This window comes from Sander lucioperca, chromosome 10 (genome assembly GCF_008315115.2).
Source record: "Sander lucioperca isolate FBNREF2018 chromosome 10, SLUC_FBN_1.2, whole genome shotgun sequence".
NCBI classification, from domain to species: Eukaryota; Metazoa; Chordata; class Actinopteri; order Perciformes; family Percidae; genus Sander; species Sander lucioperca.
This window is the reverse complement of record NC_050182.1, coordinates 3,616,261-3,640,088: the sequence shown is the minus strand read 5'-3', so window position 1 is coordinate 3,640,088 and position 23,828 is coordinate 3,616,261. Positions and strand designations below refer to the sequence as shown.

Genomic DNA, 23,828 nt, shown 5'->3' with positions numbered 1-23,828 from the left:
GTCTTTCTCTCTCCAGGTGTGGTATCCCAGCAGGACAACGCGAAGACGTTCAGCGTGTCCAGCACCATCCGGATCCCGGTAGAAAGGAAAGACAACGGGGCGGCGCTGAGCTGCGAGGCGTTCCACCCAGCACTCGGCGGGCAGAAGAGGATTCGACACTATCGCCTGGATGTGTATTGTAAGTCTCTCCTTCAGTCAAAGTGTGTTTGTGTGTGTGTATGTGTGCATTTAATATCATAGTGCTTTCTATCCATCTTGGCAACAAATGAAGTAACATGACGTTCATTGCCGAATATTTTAAAAAACACTGATTATTCCATCTGTGTGGCTGTCACTTAAGTTGCTACTTCAGGACTATTCATTATAGTGTTTTACTTTAATGCCAGCAATACTTTTGTCAGGGTAGCAGCCTCATTTTTCAAATGATGGATATCTCATTTTAGACTAAAGCTCATTTATACACAGTCCAGGATTTTAACAGTGATATTCAAAGCTGCCCTGTATGAGACCTGTTCTCATACATAAAAATCTCATCATGCAGAGAGCTGGCAGAAACAGGCCTGCGGCCAGGTTAGGGTCCTGGCTTGCGGTTTAGGGAGCTAACCAACATCAGCTGAGAAAACCTGGGTCACATTAGTATGTGCAATGATCCCCGTACTGTTCTCGGATTGATTGATTTTGCTGGCTTGTTTGCACAGGTTGGTATGCTGTGAAATCCCTGCACACACGTCCATTTGAGGCAGGCGAAAGCAAAGAGTGACTACTGAGAGATTTAAATTTATAACTGGCTAAAGTCTAATATTCACTCAGGGCAAAAAGTTCAGATAGACCCATGTTTTTAATTTAAGATGAATTCTCAATATTTTCACAGTAGGATTAATCTTGAAAATGCCAGACAGCTATAATCTAGGCTACAGTATATCCTTGGAAAAGTCTGAAATGCATAATTTAATGAATTTGAAATGTAAATCCATGTTCTTTGCTTCTAATCCCATCAAACATGTTAAGTTTGCTTCTATTACTTTACTTTTGACTTTTCTGTCTTTTGTTTTTTTGATATGAGGACAAACAAAGCGTTCCCTTTTTTACATTGCAGGAATGATTAGTCTTTAATAATGATATTTATTTGTCTTATTTTGTCTGCAAATCCCTTTTTAAATTCAGAAAACAAAGTCAAATCAATTGAGAGGCACCAGATTGAGATTTTCAGTCATTAGTTGATACATCAATACTACGATGAAGTTCATTTTCTCCTCCAATGTCACTGTGATGCTATTCAACAAGGCAACACATACTCAATTATTCAATTTGTTCTCTTCTCATATTAGTATTACTGACAGTTCAATATGATTCTTATCCCACAATATGTCAAATAATCTTGGACAGTCAAACATTCCACAGACATATATACATATTTACCATTGGTGATATTATTCATATTCAGTAAGTTGTTCTGCATCAGTCCTTGGGTACAATTGATTTGCCACATGTATACTAATGTTGGTTGATAGATCACAATGATTAATATTCAACAGTTTTGTCAACCTGCGAGCTGGTGGTTCCTCCTGCCAGACAACTGGTAATAATGACCAACTGTCAGTGTGGATTTGGCTTCCCATCGCTCTGTTACTGAAGCAAGTGCAGTACAGCAGCTGCTGGAGCGGTGGGCTGCTTATGATAACAGGTGTCTCAACCGTAGGATTGTCGGCTGGTTGCCTTGGAAACAGATGTTAAACACCCTTCTCCCTGCCACTTTCTCACTTTTCCCTTTTTGTTCCCTCGCTCCTTGTTTGTCTCTCATTTCTAAATCTTCTTTTCTGTCCTCTCTGATTGTCGCTTCTTTTTCATCCCTTTGATCCATTTCATTTTCTATGCCATCCTTGTTTTTTCTCTCACATGTATACTCATTTATTTATTTATTTCTCCCCACAGTTGCACCAACAGTGAGAATTGTTCCTCCCTCTGGCATTTTGCGAGAGGGCGACTCGCTCAGCCTCACCTGCTCTGTTACTGGGAACCCTCTGTAAGTCTGTGTGTGTGTGTGTGTGTGTGTGTGTGTGTGTGTGTGTGTGTGTGTGTGTGTGTGTGTGTACACATGTGTTATAATTGTTTTGGGCCTTCAGTAAATGCTATTTATGCCCTCCTTTTACACTCAACATAATGACACAAACTTTGTTCCTATACAGTCTGATAATGTGGTGGTACCGATCACATGCACACATACTGTACATAAACAAAGAAGTTACTGCTGCTATCATTAGTATTGACAGTAAAGATAACAAAAAAAGCCAAGGGAGAAACCTAATTTCACCTGACTCTGGGTCACTGACCTTAGCTGTCCTCTAAATATGTATATATACAGGATATGTATATATTTGAGATCAGTGTTTAAGGAAGTTTGATGACTTTTTGTGGGTTGAAAAAGAAATGGAATTGTTCAGCTTCACCTTCAACAAGATATGAAACTGGCACATTTACCAACTGGCACAAACACTGCTTATGGATTATTTTGGGTTGTCATAGCGGTGTGTTTATGCGGTTTCTCTTGTTCCATAATGAATTCCTGACAAAATATTTAGAAAGTATAAAAGGTTTGTCTCAACAAAGCGTTGAGTCCTGACAAATCGGCTTCAGGATACACAGAAAGCGTTTGATTGACGGCAACATGCAGGAAGTTGCCAGGTTCAACCTCAACCCTTAAAAACTTTCAAAAAAATTAAAACACAATGTTAATGGACTGCAAGTATTCACGTAAAACTGTTTGGGTTTAGGTTAACTTCACTAAACAGCTGATAGCTGCACAGACCGCTACAAGGCTAAATGGCTCTACTTTCATTCTGGAAATTTGTCTGGAGGGTAAGATTGGTGCTGGCTTTAGTTCAGTTCAGCTTTCTGAGAGTGAGGCCCACATTTGTCCCAGAGCAATGTGTAAAGAGATAGTTCGGCCCCAGAGCTGAAAAGTTGATGTTCACTTTTTGAATTTTCTCAAATCTCTTGTGAAAACAAACCTACACTCAATTGTTTTGGTGCTTGAAATGAATTTAGAAAAGTCTTGGGTTCACAAAAGTAGTGTAATATATCAATACAATAGTAAATAAATATCTAAAATTAAATTTTTTAATATCACTTTTTGAATACAAGTGTTGTCAAACATCACTTGGACTCGCCGGTGCGTCTTTTGAGGGTTAAATATAAATGTAGAATAAGCTTGAATTCAGCAAGCTAGAATGATTACAAAGGCCAAAAGGTCACAGTCGCAGGTAAACTGATGAGGTTGAAATATATGGTAACGTTTCTTTGTATTTTCTCAGAGCAATTTTCAAAAACAATAAAAACATATGTGAAAATAATACTAACGATAAAGTAAAGAAACTGCAGCAGGTCAGTTTGGAATAGTTCTTAGGGTCTAAACACATATATACAGAGTGAGATGTACCCATGTTGTTTGCCAGAAGTTTGATTTATGGGCCAGAGAGATGAATCAAATTTGATCTATGAATATCACACAGCTTTATTACATATACTGTTTATCTCCCAACCTGATCTCACAGAATTCCGTGAAATGAACACAGCTTCTTAACTCAAAATCTGTGGCAGTTTCACGGAATCGCAAAACATTCCATGATGGGCCCACGGAAGAATTCTGTGAAATGAACATGGACCCTTAAGTTAAGGAAAAGGTCGTGGGTGGGCTTACGTTTCCATGAAACGCGGGACAACAACGGGACGGTTGGGTTTAGGAAAACAATAACGGGACGCGGGACAACAACGGGATGGTTGAGTTTAGGAAAAGAAGAACGGGACGGTTATGGTTGGGTTTAGGAAACGTGACACGCGGGACACAATCCCCGGTCTCCTGGGTGAAAGTCCTGTGTTTGACCCATCCACCACCCCAACCACCCTCCCTTTCTGGCTTTCATACTACTCGCTACCGTAGTCGCTCCTAATGCTACGTCATCTTCTCATTTACTTTACATCGGTATTGTTTTCCGTGGTGGTCAGACGGAATTTTCACACATTCCGTGCCACCAGCACGTAATGCGGTGTTAACAGTTTGTGATCATTTCACGGAATTCTGTGAGACCAGGCTGTTATCTCCCAAGTAATTACCATCCATCTTACACCAACAATTCTTCTAGCTATTGTGGAATCTTACTTGAGTAATCTCTACCTGCTCCAGTGGAGCTTTACACTGGTCGCAGCAGAAAACAGTAGTTTTCCTGGATGGCTACCAAATGTGTGAGAGTAAAGCAGGGCATCACTATAAGGAGAACATATGCCCTTTATCAGCCCTTAATAAAGGTTTCAAAGAGATAAAAAGGAAAATTTGTGAGAGCTTCTTCCATCTTAAAATAGCCAGCTGCCTAAAAGAGATCTTCTCTCTTTTTATGTGTTGTTGAAATGAACACAAAGTTGACCTCTTTCTATATAATTAACATCCCACATTATTCCAGGGGCCTTTCTTGGAAACTTCAAGTAATTACCAAGTACTACTAATCTCCTCCAACTTCACTATATTCCCTATAATTACTGCAAGATATGTTGGTTTGTTCTAGGAAACCATCCTTAGAACTGAACAGCAACTTTGTATCAATTCTTCTCTAGGAAATTTTTAAGAAATAGACTATCAAAATTAAGTGTGACCACATGTAATGTGCTTCTACGTTTGATCATAACCAGAAGAGTTGTATCTGTGGTATCAACTGACATTTAATGTTTGACGGATGGATAAAAAACACCTGGGGTCTCATTTATAAAACCGTGCGGAGGATCCTTACTAAAAGTGTACGTATATTACGGCATTACGGCACTCGGGGACAGCTTCGATATACCAGACCTATATGATAAGATTTAACAGAACTATATATTATATCCAAAGAAACCTTAGTGATAAAGTTGAAGATTATAATATTTATATAAAACACTTAGCTGTCTGCCATTTCCCTCAGGAAACAGCCGGTTGCCCCCAGAGTGGCGAGGACCTGTATTTGGACCGGGATGGCACGGTTCCGGCACGTTGCCCTCTCTACTGGACCCACTTCAGTACATAGATCCAAGAGCACAGCTTTAGGGAATTTAAATCGGAATTTAAATCGGCATATTAGCCAGTCATCATCATGGTCACTGAAGTCTCTTTCTCTCCTGATTCTTCCATCACCGTAGTCCTTCTGCAGGGCCAGCAGTGCCATCATGCAGCATTACACACAGGGGTCACCGCAGTTTGTTTTGTGATTGTTAACACCTTGCCAAAATCACAGCATCAACTAGTGGTATCCCACCCATTTTTCAGTTTGAATTTCGTCACAGCATGTATATCACAGCTACCCTAAGGTCTTACAAAGATAACACTTTTGTCCGATTTCAATTTAAGGCATTTTTGTGAATTTGAGGGGTCTCGTTAAGATGAGCTGCTAGCTAGGCTATGTGTCCCATTCAATCCTATGGGAAAAGATCGCCCCTACACTTTCGACATAACTATAGTATATTTACACTTTGAATTTTGTCACGGCATGTATATCACAGCTACCCTAAGGTCTTACAAAGCTTAGCTAACACTTTTGTCCGATTTCAATTTAATGCATTTTTGTGAATTTCAGAGGTCTTGTTAGGAGGAGGTAAACTAGCTCTCATTAATAGAGCTCCATCCAGCTCACTTGCGGACAAGAGGCGTTTATTTCCCTGATTGTTTGTTTAAATAACTCAACACACATATCCATTATAAGATTAACTGGAACCTGTGGTAAGAGATTGCGGGCTAACAAGCTCGCTGACCGCGTTCTCACACACACACACCGGCCATTTAGCAGGAAGAGGGGAGGGAGAGCAGCGAGCTGCAGGCCCTGGAGCTCTGTCAGGGCAGCGGCGTTTGGTAGTCCAGTAACCCGAAATGGTGACTTTGCGCGGGTATGGAGCACCGCGGGCTGCCGGCCGTTACAGAGTTCCATCTAGCTCACAGCGGGCTAGGGTCTGTGAAGGAGGACAGGCTGGGCAGCGAGGCAGCAACCCAGGCAGCACCGGCCGCTGAATTCCGACACACAGTCGGACAAAATTTGCAATTAGCCATCAATTTTCGTAAAACGGCCCATATTTGACCTTTACATAGTTGATTTCTTGCATAAAAAAGTCTCAGAAGTGAATTTAATGATAAAATAGCAGATGAACAATGTATACAATTTCTGAGATCTGCGCGACCTATTCAGAAGACCTCAGATCTCAGATCAGTGGTGTAGCCTATGTAAATGTTGGGACGTGACAAAGACTAGAGCCAAATAAGGAGGAGCCACATAGTTGACGTCAACTATGAGCTTCGTTGAGATTGGCCCGTTTTCAGAGGCAGTTTCAAATTGTGAGATTTGCAGAGGAAAGAGGTGTCAATGGGATTTTGAGCTTCTATGTATGTCCTATTTACACACCAAACTGTCGCTATTCAACTATGACAAGGTAAAATCGGTTTTGCATTCTATCACCCCTTTAATGCTTAAAGGACAGAGAGAAAAAATAGCTTACAGTTTTTTACAATTGCTTACACACCAAAATTAAAACTTTCCCACAATTAGCAAAACCTTACACTCAAGGAGCAAAACACTGGCCTAGATTTGCACAACTGTAAGCACATTGTCAGCTTCACACTTTTTGCAAAACATCACACACAGCGATTTGCAAAACACTAAACACACTTGTATGCATTTGACACAGAAATTTATCATGATGTCATTTCCTTGCAATTTCAAAGCAAAGGCTTTCAAATGAACACACCTATGAACCAATTGGTTAAACACAGCCACCAGGTACGTAAACACATGGTTGCTTAATTGTAGACACACCAATCAGGTTTAAGCACTATATAAAATGCAGCAGGTAAGTTCACCTTCCTTCACCCAAAATGGAAGGTGTCAGAAGAAGAAGACTGAGAGTGAGAGGGGGAATCCACAGAGGAGGAGAAGGAGGTAGAGGTAGAGGAAGAGGCCCAGCCAGAGGTAAAGGCCGAGGTGGAGGTAGAGGAAGAGGGAGAGGGAGAGGAAGACCTGAAGCCGGAGAATATGCTCAAAGAAGAAGAGGACCAAATGTATCAAATGAAAGTCGCGCAACACTAGTGGACCATGTTGTGAACCACGTATTGACGCTGAGGGAGGCTGGACTAAGAGTTCAGCCAAATCTTAGCAGATATACAGTGGCATGTGTCATAAGGACATTTCGATAAGGAAACAGGTAAAAGAAAATCTGTCTACAGTTACAGTAATCAGCTGCTCATTGGATGCACCATATCAGCACTTTTGATACCCCTCCCTGTGACATTTGAGGATTGAGGGTCGAGAATGACAAGGAGGAAGGGGGCCCATAATCACGCGAGAGTTTACGATCTCCGGCCCTAGGCTCAGGTATCCCTCATTCAGACCATGGAGGACGCCTGTGACCAACTCAACGCCCCAGCTGTGCAAGGATGGATTCGACATTCAAGACAGTTGTCTTGCCAATGAGGATATTGCCTGTGATGTTGATGGAATTCTCTGGCCAGATCCAGCTAGGCAAAGACATAATGTCTAGTATTTTCTGTACTTTTTCAGATCATTTTTTTTGTTTGTTGTTTTTTCTATGATTGTAACCTGTACTGGATACCGTATTTTATGATTGTCTGTTGTTTGCGGAGCTAACAGTGTTATGCACACTACTGTAGTAGCATGAAAACTGGGACATGTTTTGTTGTTGATTCTCCATGTTGACATGTTGACATGTTGACTGATTTGGGTATATGGAGAGAAATAAATTATATTTTCCTCAGTCTGCAGCATTGATCTTGTGTAGTGTTTGATGAACGTATTGTATATTTGTACTTTCTCTGTGTACTTCATTTACAGTAGTCTAATCACTGAGAAGTAGAATTGCTAAAAGTGTTTTGGGTTAGCAACAGCAGTGTGTAACTGGTTGACATGTAATTAAGTCATATGAAATGTGTGTGTTTCATATGGTAACAACATGGTTTTTATAAAATAGTGTATAGTTTTTGCAAGAGTGTTTCATTTTGCAAAGAGTCTGAGGGGTTCTGCTAATTGGGTGTGTGGTTGTGCTAACTGTGTGTAGTGTTTTGAAAAAGACAGTCCCTGTTTTCAAAATTGTGCTTAAGCAATTGAAAAAAACTGTAAGAAAAAGGCAGAGAGGTTACTAGAAGAGTAGTCTGTATCCATGACGTTCCACTTCCAGGATTGCTCCATTGCCGACGGAAATTCTGCCAGATTTCACTCTTTTCGTCCGGATTCCGCTACCTTACCTTACTTTCTTTGTGTTGGCATTTTAAACTCCGGTTTTAAACATGTTCCGACAAAACAAGTTCCTTCCCGAGGCTATTTTACAGCGGCACTGGGGCTCCGTTCAGTGCTTAGCACCACCCATGACGATTGTGATTGGTTTAAAGAAATGCCAGTAAACCACAGCACGTTTTTCTCCCATCACAGAATGCTGTGTGGACTAACCAGACCCTCCTCCGCAGCGCTGTGTAGGAAGGTCTGGCAAAGCGAGACTGCTAGAAGAGTGTAAATGTGGACATATCATAGACTTGTATGTGACTCTGTGTGTGATAGAGCTTCTAAACCCAATCTGCAGTCAACACTTTTAAGAGCCAGCTTTGAAACAAAGCCTTTTCTAGTGTGTCCACGGCCCTTTGTGCACTTTCCAGAAGGGTATTGGGTCCTAAGCTCTTAAACCCTCCCCTAGATGGTCCGTCTGTCTGTGGGCTTCAAGTCCACTAAAACTCCCCAGTAGTGCTCAGCCAAAGTGTGTGTGTGTGTGTGTGTGTGTGTGTGTGTGTGTGTGTGAGAGAGATGACTTAAATGAAATCCCACAGTGAGGACTGGCTGAGAAGCGTATTGGCTATAGCCTCACTAAAGCTTTGTAACGGTTGGTTGGGGACTGTGTGTGTGTGTGTGTGTGTGTGTGTGTGTGTGTGTGTGTGTGTTTGTGTGGTACACTCAAGCGAACGTGACAGTGAAAGATGGGACAGCAGGCCATTCTGGACTCTGACCCTCATCTCATGCTAGACTCCACTCACACACACACACACACACACACACACACACACACACACACACACACACACACAGTCGACAACCAACCGTTACAAAGCTTTAGTGAGGCTATAGCCAATACACTTCTCAGCATCGCCCTCCCGTTTGCTCTCTGGCCCTGTTAACTACAAGTTAAGTATTAATGACCAATTATATGCCACTTCCTTTTGGTGGAGGGGTACACTCATTGTTTGTCCGTTATTAGGAGGAGAGATGGAGACAATGTCTTGTCGTTTGCTTAATTGCCTGCTTACTCGTGTGTTAGCGTTTGAAGGAATTAATGTGTGTGGGAGTACACTTAAATATGCGCGTGTTCGAAAGAGAGGAACAGGGAGAGTGTGTGTGTGGGATGAGTGTGAGGGTGTGTGTGTGTGTGTGTGACTAAGCAAGAAAGAGGTTTAATTAGACGTCCTGAGGGATTAAAACCCAGATGAGTCAGGATTGTAATCTGGCCAGGGTAGCATGAGCCATGACACTCAGCCAGACACACACACACACACACACACACACACACAGAGCGTTGTTCGCCAAGATGTCTCTGTAATCCTCGCACCTCCTGTCTGCTATGCCTTCCAGTCTTTCATGACCAATTCATTTTGTCTGCCAGCTCCTTCCCTTCATCTCCCAGCACATCATCTCTTCTTGTCTCTCCTCTACCTGTACTAACACTCTTTCTACTCGTCTCCACTCTGCACATCTGACACCCTGTTTCTCTCTCATCTGGCCTCCTTTACATCCTGCCAAGCCTTTCACACCTTCGCCGCCCTCTGACCATCCATCTCATAATTTGTCAGGATGCAGCCCTCTGTTGCCATTGGCTCCTTCTCCAAGCTCCTTTTATACTTTCTTCTCATGTCATCTTCTCCCTGTGGACCTTTTTACACTCCATCTTCACCTTTCTTTTTATAGCATCCCCCGGTGCCTGTTTTCGAGCCCTTGTCTCCTCTCACTTCTTCATTTTTAATACCCTTTAGCACGTCAGGTTTTACTAAATGTATTTAAGACTAGTACTCTACTCGTGGTGTTAGTTAGAGATGTAGTTGTTGTGGTGTATGCAGGATTCACAATCCCTTAGCAGCTACATGTAACACATGTCTGCATGTAAAGAGACAAAATATTTGAATAGGACAACTTAACTAGAGTTAGTTATTTGTTTTGAAAGCTAATGGTCTCCCATAGCTCCAACCCCTGTGCCAAGCTAACACATCCTGGACCAGTCTCTCCACTGAGACTTAACTGTAATATAATTACCAACTTTAAAATTGCACTGCTTGTTACTAAAAAAAAAGAAAAAACGTTTGCCACATTAAACACATTACTGTAATGGCAGTTACACCCGGGCCGATAATCGGCCGTTGGACAGTCTGGCAAGGTCAGTGACTCGAGTCTGTTCGGTGTGTTCCGTGCCGTCGTCCGTTGGAGGAGCTGTCGGCCTTTATTTTGGCCGAACTGACATGTTCAGTCAGAGACAGGGCAGTCGGGACTCACCCGGAAATGGCAAGCGGGATGAGCATGACTAAGCCTCTCAAAATCTGACGAAAATCTTTTTTTCCTTTGTCGATCTAAAATGAAGACAGATTCAGCAACTAAATGGCCTATTTCTCGCTTAAAATGTTTTCAGAAACACATTTCGGTGAACTATTTTAGTACAATATGAGATCGTATTCTGAATGAGTCGCCATTAATGGCCGGTTGAAAAATCCAAAATCCGGAAGCAGCAGCCAGACCCATGTGGCGCGTTCGTCCAATCAGCTAAGACAGATTAGCGCCGCCTGCCGTTATGGAGACGTATTACATCTCGTCACTTTGGTGTGTTCCGAGGCACTTTTTTGACCAACTCGGGGAGACTGATCAGTCCAACTGCCTTTTCTGCCGAGGGTCGGCCGTCTGGTTGGTGTGTAACTGCCTTAACACATACTAAGTAATGCATTACCGCATAACATCTGTGGTTGTACAGGTAATAGAAAAAACTAGCTGTATTTAAATGGAATACAGTCGAGGTTGAACATTATGCTGTTGCAGTTTTATCTTTGGATATTTGCATATGAGTGTGCGTACATGTGGGAGGCAATGTGAAGCTGACTCAGGGTCAAGTTTTTTAAGGTTGGAGTTCTAAATTGAATGGCCACAGCTAGCAGTTGTTTTAAGTACCAATTAATCTGACAACATCATGATGTGAGCCAAATAAACAAGTGAAATGTGAGTGTTTTGTCCTTGTCTCCAAATCTGAGATGTGCTTCCTTATGATGTTTTGTGGGAACATACTCTGTCATATACAGTGAAACAGAGGGATGCATTAAATCCTCACCTTTTTAGATGCTGGAAACAGCAAATGTTGGACATTTTTCTTTGCTAAATTATTTAAACAATAATTTTTTTTTTATTCAAGTCAATTAATCGACATATCATTGCAGCACTTTAAACATTAAACCTCTCTCTGTTTCCTTCCCATTAGGCCCAGGAACATTCAGTGGTCCAAGATTAATGACACCTTACCCGAGAGGGCAGAGATTTCCGGCCCCACCTTTCAGATTTCCCGTCTCAGCCAGTCACACAATGGAACGTACTTGTGCCAGGCCCAGAACAACTATGGACGTGCTGCCGATCATTACACCCTACTGGTGTATGGTGAGTAACGATAGTTGACAGTTAATTATATGTTGCAAGTTTTCTTAGATTTTCCAGGAGTGCTTGAAAAATTTGCTACATTGATCCTTTTTTTTTCCATTGTCTTCATTTCTATCTTGGGTAATTGTTAAATGTTCAGAATAATTTGATGTTCAATGGATCTTTTGTTTGTTGTGTTTCTTGTTCTTGATGATATTCATTTTTAAATTTTATCGATCCTTTTATTTTCTCACTGTCTTTAGAGGCTACTCTGGCACTGGGCAACAGACCCATTAAATCCTGATGCTTGTCTCATCTGTCTTTCACCTTTATTTGTTTTCCTGATTCGGTACACAGCAGGAAACCTCTGCTAAACCTCCTGTGCAATTGATTCAACAGAGATATTGATTCCAAAAGAAGACGTAGGCTACCGGGCTCAGATACTAGTCACCAACATCATTATTCAGCCTTTCTCTTGTAAAGTACCAATTTATCTTGTCCCATGTGACCCAATCCTCACTCCCAGGAGTTCAGAGTAACTTAAATGGCCCACAGCAATAAATACAGATTTGAGATGTTTTGACAACTAAATGAACTTCACAAGCTGACACATAGAAAGACAAAGACAACAGATGTTAACAGAGTGCAAAGTACTAATGCAATGCTGAAGCCGTTGATGCTCTGCATTTTACATGGTAACATTTGGCAAAAAAACAACAACAGTGGAACATCTGTTGCATTTAAAATTCAGGCGGGTAAGGGGCTTTTGTTGTCAGATTTATTTATTTATTTTTACAAATGTTGCACCTCGACTCACTGGTGGTTGTTAAATTCTTAATGAAGGTTGACCCAGATAGACTGCGAACACCGTGGCTCAAAGAAGATGACAGTGGAGCTTGCAACATCAAATGAAGATCTTGTATCATGATAGTTATTTTTTAGAAAATGTGACAAATTGGCCAACTTTCTCCCCAAGTTTGAAGCACATTTTGAAAATAACGTTTTGATGCATGTTAATGTTACGTAAGCCACTCATAAAAACCACTGAGTAAACTTGCAGTCAAATAGGGACAGCATTGAAATTGTGATATTTTAATGGGACAGCAGCAAAGCTAAATCGCAAAGCTAGCTCATCATTAGAGGCTTCTTCAGGTTACACATCCAATCCGTTTGTGGTTTGGCCTAATTACATGCACACTCCTGTCACTCAGCAGGTTTACTGTGTTTTGATCAACTCTCCGCCTGCTGGCTGCTCCTGTCATTGCACCCAAGCATCTCAATTGGAGATCTGAAACAGAGGGACAGATGGAGGGAGTATAGAGACATTATATCTTATGTAACACTTATGTACTGCTTTTGGTAAGCAGTAAGCACCCCCTCATCTATCCGTCACACTCTCTTTCTCTCTCACACGCACGCACAACAATCACACACACTCTTGTACAAGCATGTCTAGCATCAAACAGCACACATAATGGCAGCTTTCCACAGGCATCATGGGTGGCAACAGTAGCAAGATGAAAGGTGACATCCCCACCCACTTCTCTTCCTCCCTCTCGCTCTCTCTCTATCTCTCGCTATCCTAGAAGGTTAGACATGTTGTGCTTTGATGTGCGTTGCCACCGCTGTGGAAAAATGTTCTGTCTTTCTCCCTCCTCCTCAGCTTCCTCCCTCACCATTTTTAGCTGCCTTTTTCATTTGTTCTTCTTTGAGCCACTTCTTCTTTCCTACATTTCATCATTTATCTTTTTTATTTCATGCCGTTTCTCCGTGCTGATCATTTATTTGATTTATCTCGCTTGTTCAATTTTTGTATTATCTTGTCTTATTATGAGAACAGGGGATACATTTAATGTAAGGAATCTTGCTTGGACCAAAATCTACAAAAGACCAGAAATCCACATAACCAACATAAGCCAGGCTTCAACTCCTCTGCTCTGAACCACGGATTTCCAGCAATCAGCTTCTTAAATCCTCCTGCTGTAGCTCCATATCAGGGGTGGTTTGCTGTACTTACGAAAAATATGTACTCGCCCACTGGGCAGATTGTTTCAAACCTTATCTCAAAGAGCTCAGAGTTGTTGATTCAGCCATCATATTAATCTGTAGACGAATGAAAGTCACTCTTGATTTTCCTGTACGCCACAACTAATAATCTGTCTAACATGGTGTTAAGTCCTTGCATTCCGGCTATACTGTTTCCACTGATATGTGTGTCTTTTTAAATGTTACATAATTTAAAAGAAAACTAAAAACGTGGAGTGCTTTTTTTCAATCTGGGCACCCACCTTGTTATTGTAGGTGTAAATAGTGAATATCTCATTTTGCAAAGCTCTTCACTTACTCCTACAGACTTTGTGATAGAAAAACAATCAAGAAGTATCATTCTTGCTCTTGTTGTGCCTCACTTTTTTATTCTCTGTGAGCTTATTTTTTTATTTCCGTCGCAAACTATTTCAACCTCTCCATCTCTCTCTCTCTTTCTCCTCTCTTCTGTTTCTCTCTCTCCTGCTTGCCTCTCCTTTTTCTCTCCCTTTCCTTTCCTCGACATCCGACCTCTCTTTTATTTTGCCCGCTGTTCTCGCCTCTTTTACACCTCCTGTCCACTTCCTCTTCCTCTCTCCACTCCTCCCACACCCTTTCAACTGTTTTTCACCTTGCCACCAGTTTGCCCTCCGTTCTTGGTTCAGCTGCAGTTCAGTTTTTCCTCAAAGAAGGCCTAGGTTTCTTAGAAATATGACACAGAGAAAAGTAAGTTTGGGGGCTGGGGGATGGGAGGGACAGATGGAGGGAGGAAGTAGGGGGAGAGAGAGTAGGAGAAAGTGATGGAGGGATGAAAAGGGAAAGAAGAAAGGACGATGGAGGTCGAATGCAGGTTAATATTCAGTACCACAGCCTGTCAGATAAACGGAATGTCAGTTTAGTTGGCTCCTAGCCTTCCCAGAGGGAATCCCAGGGTGCACTGGGGGAGGAAGGGGGGCAAGGAGGGAGCGCTGAAGGATGTGTGTTGTAAAGGATGAGTCAGCAGAAAAGAAACTATCTTATTATAGGTGCAGAAAAACTACCAGTGCTCTCTCTTGTCACTCTCCTTCTCATTTTGTGTAAACCTTCCCTCTGCGAGAGTTATCTGCCATCAGGGTCTGTACACCGAGAACAAACTCAAGCAAAAGTGGCTGTCAATTTGTCACAGGTGCTTTAGCCGCTGTCACTTTATGAGGGGAGACGGGCTTAATGCTGGCGAAGGAGAACAGAGAGAGGAGAGGTGGGAAACTCTCCGGGGAGCCCGGGCCGTGTCTTAGACGTGATGCATTGAAGCTGAGCTTTATTTGACTGGTCACACTCGTGTGTACATGCAACTCTGTGTGCGAGTGTGTGTGCATGCGCTTTGGTGTATTTATGATTTAGAGAAAGAGTGCATGGATATGTGTGTGTACAAGTTAATACAATGAAATTAACTTCAGTCACTAATGATATAAATGTTAAAAAATTGTTGAATGAATCACTGAGTGCGCACCCTCGTACACATTACCCACACACGCACATACACAGCAAGTATCTGCGGAATGTGAAAAGGATGTGGCCTCTGTTGTTTGTTTCATCTCTGTGCCACCATTGTTAAGGAGAAATTGGATTTTTGTGTGTGTGTGTGTGTGTGTGTGTGTGTGTGTGTGTGTGTGTGTACACAAAGATGCATGTGAATGTGTGTGCATGCGACTGGGAGGAGAGTGTTGCTGATTGTCTGGTGAAAGCCCGGAGGGCTCCATTATGTAATTCAACTGAGCTGCTGCACTCAGATGAATCGCCAAGCCAATAAAACCCATTAGAATTGAATTGCATGAGAGAGTGTGGGAGATGGAGAGAAAAAGAAAGAGAGAGGGAGAGGTACAGATGAGGAGATAAGAATTGTTAGTTTGCATATGTGTAACACACTTATATGCGTGTGTGTGTGTGTGTGTGTGTGTGTGTGTGTGTGTGTGTGTGTGTGTGTGTGTGTGTGTGTGTGTGTGTGTGTGTGTGTGTGTGTGTGTGTGTGTGTAAATTTCAGCAAAACAGAGCAGAAAGTGAGCACAGGGGAGAATAGAGGGACTAATGGTTTCATAGAAAGATTCATGGAAAGCAGTAGGGGAGTGATAGAAAGATGAAATGATAGGTACATAGAAAGATGGAAAAGGAAGCTAGGTGACCAGGGATTAGTTTGTGTCTCCTCGGCTGTTGTAATGAGCCGTCAGGATAATTGGAATGAAAAACAGACCTCCAATTAATGAAGTGAGACTTAAAAAAAAACCTAGAATGAGAATGCAAGTGGAAAAAGGTTGGGGGCTGGTGGCAGAGGAAGTCAGACAGAGATAATGCAGAGCCAATTTTGTAGTTTTCCTTCACACATGACAATGCACCTTTATTGGCATCTGAGTGAATTTCGAATGAGTCTTCAGCCAATCAGTGTTGGCCTAAATGGCCTCAGCAGTGGACCCTTGACCAATGTCCAGTATTCAGTGCACTGATTGACAGTTGGAGCCATCACTGCTCTGGGCAGGGCCCTTATAATCAGGAACACCGAACATGAAAGAATAACAGGGCTCATCCAAAATGGCGGCCCAGTATCCTTAGGCACACTTCTGCGAGAATGAGATACGAGAAGAAAACGTCATTATCGCAAGTGCCGCCACATCCATCCCTGGAAATAACATGGGCTGTGTGCCTGATTGGCAGCCATATAGTGTTAATGAATAACAATATGATGTAGGAAAAAAGGACGCTATCAGCCAAGAGGACGACAGCTGCATGGCATTCTCCTTAATTAAGTTGAAGAGAGGCAGTGAGGGAACGTTGTAACCAAGGAGTGAAACCAGAGAGGCAGCCGAATGAAAGAAAGTGAAGGAGGGAAGGGGGGGCAAATGAGAGAAAGAGAGTTTGGTTGAAGGAGAACAAGGAAAAAGAAGTGAGGGATGGCCGTAGAACAATAAGAAGAAAAAAAAGGAAATAGTGAGAAAGAACCATTTTTAGGTCAGTCGTGATAGTCAAGAGAAATTAATCAGCGTCCAGTTAATTAGTGCAGCAACCCCGGCCATTAATCCTCAGGCTCAAGTGACAATCACACACATATGTACTTGTATCCGCACACACATGCAACATATATGCACTCATGCAGGAGAGCAGGAACAGGCACACATACTTACATCATTGTTGGGTAATTTCTCTTTCTCTCTATTTGGTCCAACTTTCATTCTCCCCCTCTCTCTTTCACTTTATCTAACAGAAAACTCTGCTCATCTCTTTGTCTTTCCCACAAAATACACTACGTTACATTTTTTTACAGAGAAAAGAAGACCAAGGCTGGGCTTGAAGGAAAAAAAAAAACAGGAGCGGGGAGGTATAGTGCTGACATAAGAAGAGTGCAAAAAGAGATTGATGATCTCAGGGCCAGTGGGAGAAAGGGAGAGAAGAGACAGAGGAATACTTACCAATAAATTACTCCTGAGTAGAAAGGGCAGTGTGTGTGTGTGTGTGTGTGTGTGTGTGTGTGTGTGTGTGTGTGTGTGTGTGTGTGTGTGTGTGTGTGCCAATTATGCATTTAGGTGTAAATGTGCATGAACATGTGGTCTGGGTATGTGTGTGCACAAGCCTGCACGTATTTTAAAACAAGCTGTGTGTGTGTGAGACTACCTTGGACGTTGCGGTTTTATAGAGATTGTTTGATGAAGTGCCATATTATTCACTCTTAAAGTGCTGATGCAGACACAGACACACACATTAACACCCACTCTTCCATCTACCTTTTAGTTCTTGTCAGCCATTATTTTCTGTCTTTAACGGCAATATGAACTTGTCTCTTTTTACCTACCATTGTGGCTCAGCCATTGATTTGGAAAATGTGTCAAGATCCAAGCTATTGTTTTGCATTGAATGAGACATTCCCTGCATGGCACTTCTCCATTGGGGATGCATCTGTCACAGACAATGTCTCTGTCTCTCCTGCCATTGTACCATAGAAAATGTGTCAGTGATAGAGAATGTGTTCCTATATATTCCAATTGCGTCGTAGATGAATGTCAGTCTGCCAGATATGATTCTCTTTAGCACCTGCCTTAAAGCATACCTTCCCTATTGTAAATGTCTTCTTTAACCCCCTCAGCTGCTGTAGAAGCCTGCCAGAGAACATAATTTGTCCTTGTCCTTATCGCTTCTCAGGGGTCAAGATCGATTCCATTTGGGAAAATAATTAGTAACATTTCTCTCTGGTATCGAAATGGCATCGGCCTCAGTTGCTGATCAGCATGTTTGAAATAAGTCTTTCCTCCAGTTCTTGTGTTTTACATCTTCTCCTCTTTCTCAAAACTCATTGGAAGAAGCAAGCTGTCTTTGAGACTGCCGTCCAATAATTATCTAGCAGGATGCTGAGGTGCATCAGCCAAGAAAACTCAATTAATATTCAACAATAATAATTGCATGTGTGTGTTATCCCATTCCCTGTCTGTCTGTAGATAATGTGTCAGTCACTACCACGGTCCCTCCCACTCCCACCACCCAACCAATCACCTCCCATCCCGCCACCCCAACCCTCCTAACACCCAGCTTCGCTCCGGACCCGAAAGGTAACATACACACCCTTTATTCTGCCTCTGCTACCCTCCATTTCTATCCTCGTCCTTGCCCTCTCTCCTTTGGGTCCTTTCAGTCCCCTACTCATTTGATGACTCTCAGGTGGCCTGCACACGCAGACACACACACATACACACACACACACATACACACGCACAAACAAACATGTCTGCTGCAACCTTCCTTTGCCCTGTATCTACATGAGCGTATGTGCCTGCAATCGCATGGCTGTGCACAACCACCCACTCTCTCCCTCTTTCTTATCACTGGCTGTTTGATGCTCTCCACACACACATTGCCCAGTCAGCACTTGTGTATTTGTGTGTGTGTGTGTGTGTGTGTGTGTGTGTGTGTAGTCGGCCTAGGGTGGGTCTCTTGGTGCTTGGTAGGTACTGTTAATGAATCTGCATTAAGAGTTTCAGAAAGTGGCAACGACTGACACTGGCCTCTGGAGGGCCAGGGAGATGCTACACAAACATATTATCTGCATACACACACACAAACACACACATTCACAAACACACATATACAGAGAGAGAGAGGCAGAGTGAGAGAAAGAAAGAAAGAAAGATCGGGGCTCAAGGTGTGTTTAATATTATTTTCCCTGATGATGATGTTACACAGCAGGATAAGGAGGCTGCTTGTCACTACTCTGCTACCTTAAGTGTGTGTGTGTGTGTGTGTGTGTGTGTGTGTGGTTTCGCACGTACCAATTTCCTTCTCTTTTTATTTACAGAATGTATTTATGTCATACATATACTCACACAAACACACGCTCAATGGCATCTCTTCTTCTCCTTTCTTTCCATACCTTCGGCTGTGTCTCCTCTCTGTTACTTAAAAGGAGAGATGAAGCGAAGGGAGCGGGAGCATCCCTCTTGTTCTTCTGTTGCCGCTGCCGCCGTCTGTGGCAGGTAGAGGTTGTTCTCCTGCTGGGCTTGTGCGGAGATGACATAAAGAGTCATAGGAAAAGCAGCAGCTTGAACAGTCGGAGAGCGTTTAGGCGATGCTGATGCGTCATCTGAGGGGCTCCTTGGAGAAACAACACACTTTTTAATACTGTCATTCATTTCATGTGGAGCTTTGGGCTGCGGTGGATTAAAAACATGGTGCAGTGAGGTAAAGGTATAGCGCTTGAGACCTTGCTTTTTCATTCCCTGTGAAATATTGCTGCTCGACCCTTTCACAGTCTGATCAAACATGTCCTGTGTGCCTGCCACCGATCTTTATTTTATCATACACATACACACACACACATCAGATCATACACATAAGCAGGAATGTGATGCACTATGTCACAATGCTCAATGAGATACTGTCCAAGAAATGCCTGCACAAGAACACCCATTTTTCTTCAGCTGTCAATCCCTGCTCCTCTTCCTCCTCTTCCTTTCCTTCACCTTTTCTTTCACATTCTCTTTCTTCCCTAAACTCTATGTGTTAGCACTGTATTAATGATTCATATTTTAATTCTGCTCTGTCAAGGTCCAAGAGCTGCATCAATAACTCTGTGTCCTTGCCTCCTATTGGCCTTACCAGTTCTTACACTACACTCCTTCAACCCCATCAATAAAATAATATTTTTTTGTTATTGTCAGCGACTCAGACACTGTCTCAGTATTTAAATCCAAACTCAAAGAGCTGTGTTTTTTTTTTGCAGCACAGATTACCTGAATTCATACTTTACAAACCATTTTTTCAAAGCAATCAGTCAAATTGTATTTAAAGTGTAAAATCACCATTAAACACGGCCTCAGTTTACTTTACAATTAAAGGAACACAGAAATAACAGACAGCAACAAAACAATTAAACAGCATTAAAGCAGTAATAATAAACAATACAAAACCAGCAACATAAGAGAATAAGTAAAAAAAAAAAAGTAAAAAAAAAAAAAGGTTTGTTTCTTTTCCCCTGTCTCCCTGCACTCTTATCAATCACCTTCTTTTGTTGTTGTCAGAAAGTATTTACTGGTGAAATTGTGCATGTTGACATGTTACGTTTGCTTTATGATCTAAATAGGACTGGGACTAACAGTTAATCTGTTGATTATTTTTTCAACTAATCAATTAATTGTTTAATCAACAAAATGTCAGAAAATACTGAAAAGATGATCATCACAATTTTCCAGAGCTTGCAGGCGAGTCTTTCATATTGGTTGCTATGTCTGAACAATGGTCCTGACACTCAAATTGTTCAACTTAAAATGCCAAGTGATGAAGAAAAGAACAGTGCTTCATAAATGACGATTAATCAATAGTTAAAATTGCCAACTAAATTGTTCTATCAGCTAACTAATTGCTTAATCAACTAATCATTTCAATACTAACCAACACTTCCTTTCATTAGTCCTTTATTTTTTAATTTTTTATTTGTCCTTTACTTTAAAGCAGTGTAAAGTTGGTAATACGTAGGTGAGGTCGACATGAATAATTCCCTACCACTACTGCAATTTCATACTACAGAATGTCACAGAATTTAACTTGCCTATTTCATTTATCTTTTTATCTCTCTTCACTCATCTTGCGGTGAATTGTTGATTTACTTTCCCAGGGCTGCACAACTCAGGTTGTAAACAAACTCAAAGTTTCCCTCATTCAAAATGCATTGTGGGCTTGACAGGTACTAGGCTGGAGTGGGTTTTTTTAGAGGCTGGCATACTTATTTTGTATTCACTCTCCTCTTTTCTCCACCTTGTTCTCACCCATTCTGACTTGTCTGGCGTCCTGTGCGGCGATGAAAGGTGATAATAAGTTGGGTGAAAGATATTGACTTCTGTTTTCTCCTGTCTCGCTCCCGGTACCCTCTCCCATCCTGCTGTTTTAAAGTGCTTTCTTTCTTTCACTTTTATCTTTTTTTCCCGACATCTCTCCTGCTTTCATTTTTGCCGCCATTTCTTTGCCTGCACTTCGCTCTCCTTTTATCTCCATACTTCCCTTTATATACCCCCACACACGCCACCCACACACACTACAGTGTTTGTCTCTTTTGTTCTTTCTCAGATCCCGGTGCAGTGGTAGAGACTCACAGTGCAGCACCATATGCAGTGATAGGTGGTGTTCTGGCACTGCTGGTTTTCACCGTCATCTGTGTCCTCATCGTCACCATCTGGTGCTCTGTTCGACAGAAAGGTAACACTCACACACACACACACACACACACACCAAGAAACACAAAAGTTTCTTTCCCAAGCAGGGGAGACGTTTTAGTAATAGTATTTTATCACGGTGTTTACAGGCACGTTTTCTCATCTCGCCCATTTTCTGGCGTAACAAGCTGTGAAAAAATCATTGCAGGCCAGTTAAACCCAGATTCTTTGAAAATAATCTTTTAAACTGAGGTGTAAAATTGTCAGTGCAAAGCAGACAGGATGGGATGCTCCTCTCCAGGCAGACACTGTCCATGATGGAAGACCTTGGCCAGGATAGCGGAAGAGATAGGGCGGGGTGGGAAATGTAGGTGTGGTCCCCATGTTTTATGACTACATGATAGTGTATCAAGGCTCATCTATTAAAAGCAGCCTCCTGCGCTCCCTATCTTTTTAAGTGCCCCCGTGTTGGCAGCCTTCGACTGTGCACCACAGCTGCCAAGAAATAATCCGAGAACAGTGTAGCAGGCAGCAACCCACTATTACTTACCCTATGGTTGGACAAGCAGTCAGTCAGCATTCTGTATGACTTGACCGCCAATCAGCACCGACACAGGACCATTATAACCAAACCATGTTGAGACAGAGCCATTAGGGCTTTGTTTCTGGGCCGCCATGACTGTCTGCATGCCAGTCAACCTCTGTGGTACGGGGAATTAGAGTGTCACTCACCCCTGGGGTGAAAGGGAGACTCGAGCAGGAAGATGACTTGAGCAGTTCTTGCTCTCTGTGTAACCTGTACTGCACCGCATCATTAATCATTCGGACCTGAGGGATGTTAAAATGTGTTTGATGGGTTTTGTGAGTGACGCAAACGTGGCATTGTTCTCTTGCACCTAACCTTCCCTCCACCCTTTTCTGCCAATTTCTCCTCCCTCCCTGTCTTCTGTTCTCTATTATCTTCCCCACCTGCCCCTCCTCTTCTGCCTCTTCTATTCACACATTCATCCCTATACCTTTAATTTCCGCCGGTAGGCTCGTACCGTACACGAGAGCCTATTCTTGCTTGGTATTGACTTAACAATCAGTTAACTAATGAATTAATCAGTCACAGGTATGGAACTCAATAATATTAGCGCTGGTTGGTTTGATAATGCTGCATGGCGCTGCAATGGTCATGACGCTTTGCCACCTAACCTTCCCCCTCCAATCTCCCTCTTGCTCTCTCTTTCTCTTTTCATTCAGGTTCCTATCTTACCCATGAGGCCAGTGGGTTGGATGAACATGGTGAGGTGCAGGAGGCTTTCCTCAATGGGAACGACGCCAGCCAGGGCAAGAAAGAGTACCTACTGTAGCCCCTCTCCTTCCCTATCCCCCTCTCCTCTGACCTCATCCCCCCCACCCCTTCCTCTCCCTGTCTCCCACCTTATAAACAGTATATACACACACACATACACACACGCACGCACACACACATACACAAATACACACTTCTATACAAAGCGCCATAACAGGCGGCCTTCTAAAAACGACTGTATACAGATACTGCACACAGCCAATCCATCCCGTTACATTCCACTCCATATCCTCCATGCACACACACATACCCATAGACAGACTGAGAAAAAGAGAGCCTATAGACCCACCAGCCATTAACAACTGTGCCATATACTGTAAGTTTGATAAACTGGGGGAAATGGAGAGAGTGGGGGAGAGGGTTAGGTAAATGCAGACAATAACGAAATGATGACATAATTATTTTGATCGAGGAGGAAGCGGGGAACAAAGAATACAGGCACTCTGCCCTTGCAACCACCAAAAGTGAAAGGGGAATTAGAGGCAGATGACTGCTGTAATTCCATGCCTGCAGAAAATCAGCTATTTCACAAAGCCCAATCTTTAACTGATGGAGACAGTGGGAGCTGTGTGTAAGGAGGGGTTGACCAAGAGCTATTGAGCGTTAGATGCTAGAAAATTGATTTTTTTTTTTTAATTGCCAAAGCATCTTTCCTACAGAGCGCACCTTATAGTCCCCTACAGCAATGGAGTGCTCAGCCCAGAGTCCTGGGAAGTATTCAGGCTTTATGGACAAGCTAACCGTCCTGTTTTGCTATCCCTATTTGGTGACCTGTCAATAATTTGTGAAAAGGAGTCATCTTTTAGTGATTTCTTTTTCCCTCTCGCTGCAACAGTGAGGAAAGGGTTATTCTCTTTTCATCTAATTGACTCTCCATCACCTCCTTTCTCTCTGCTCACCTGTCACCACCCTCTCCCTTATATCTCTCTTTCTCTCTGTCTGTCCCCCTCTATCCTTTCTCCTTTGTTGGCTCCTAATAATGAAAGGATTAGTGTTGGGCTGCGAACAAGAAGAAGGGAATATGACTTGCTAAGGCATTAAATAAAAGCTTAATTATTTTAAGAATGCCATTAAGAGGATAAAAAGGTTTAAAAGTCTTAATAAGAAGGGCAAGGGGAT

The 23,828-nt window shown here is 42.4% G+C and overlaps 1 protein-coding gene across 5 annotated transcripts in view; it reads left to right on the top strand.

Moving 5' to 3' along the window:
- cadm4 (cell adhesion molecule 4) overlaps nucleotides 1-23,044 on the top strand; it is a 158,803-nt gene extending 135,759 nt beyond the window's left edge. For 2 of the 5 annotated variants that reach the window (XM_031289152.2, XM_031289142.2), the window contains exons 4-9: nucleotides 17-178; nucleotides 1,933-2,023; nucleotides 11,515-11,687; nucleotides 18,149-18,259; nucleotides 21,267-21,395; nucleotides 22,598-23,044. In XM_031289152.2, coding sequence (XP_031145012.1) covers nucleotides 17-178; nucleotides 1,933-2,023; nucleotides 11,515-11,687; nucleotides 18,149-18,259; nucleotides 21,267-21,395; nucleotides 22,598-22,707 — 776 coding nt within the window. In that variant the 3' untranslated portion in view covers nucleotides 22,708-23,044. Of the gene's footprint in view, nucleotides 1-16; nucleotides 179-1,932; nucleotides 2,024-11,514; nucleotides 11,688-18,148; nucleotides 18,260-21,266; nucleotides 21,396-22,387; nucleotides 22,467-22,597 lie in introns of all 5 variants that reach the window. The other 3 variants (XM_031289170.2, XM_036006027.1, XM_031289178.2) reach the window with 3 other exon arrangements.
- The last annotated feature ends 784 nt before the right edge of the window (nucleotides 23,045-23,828 follow it).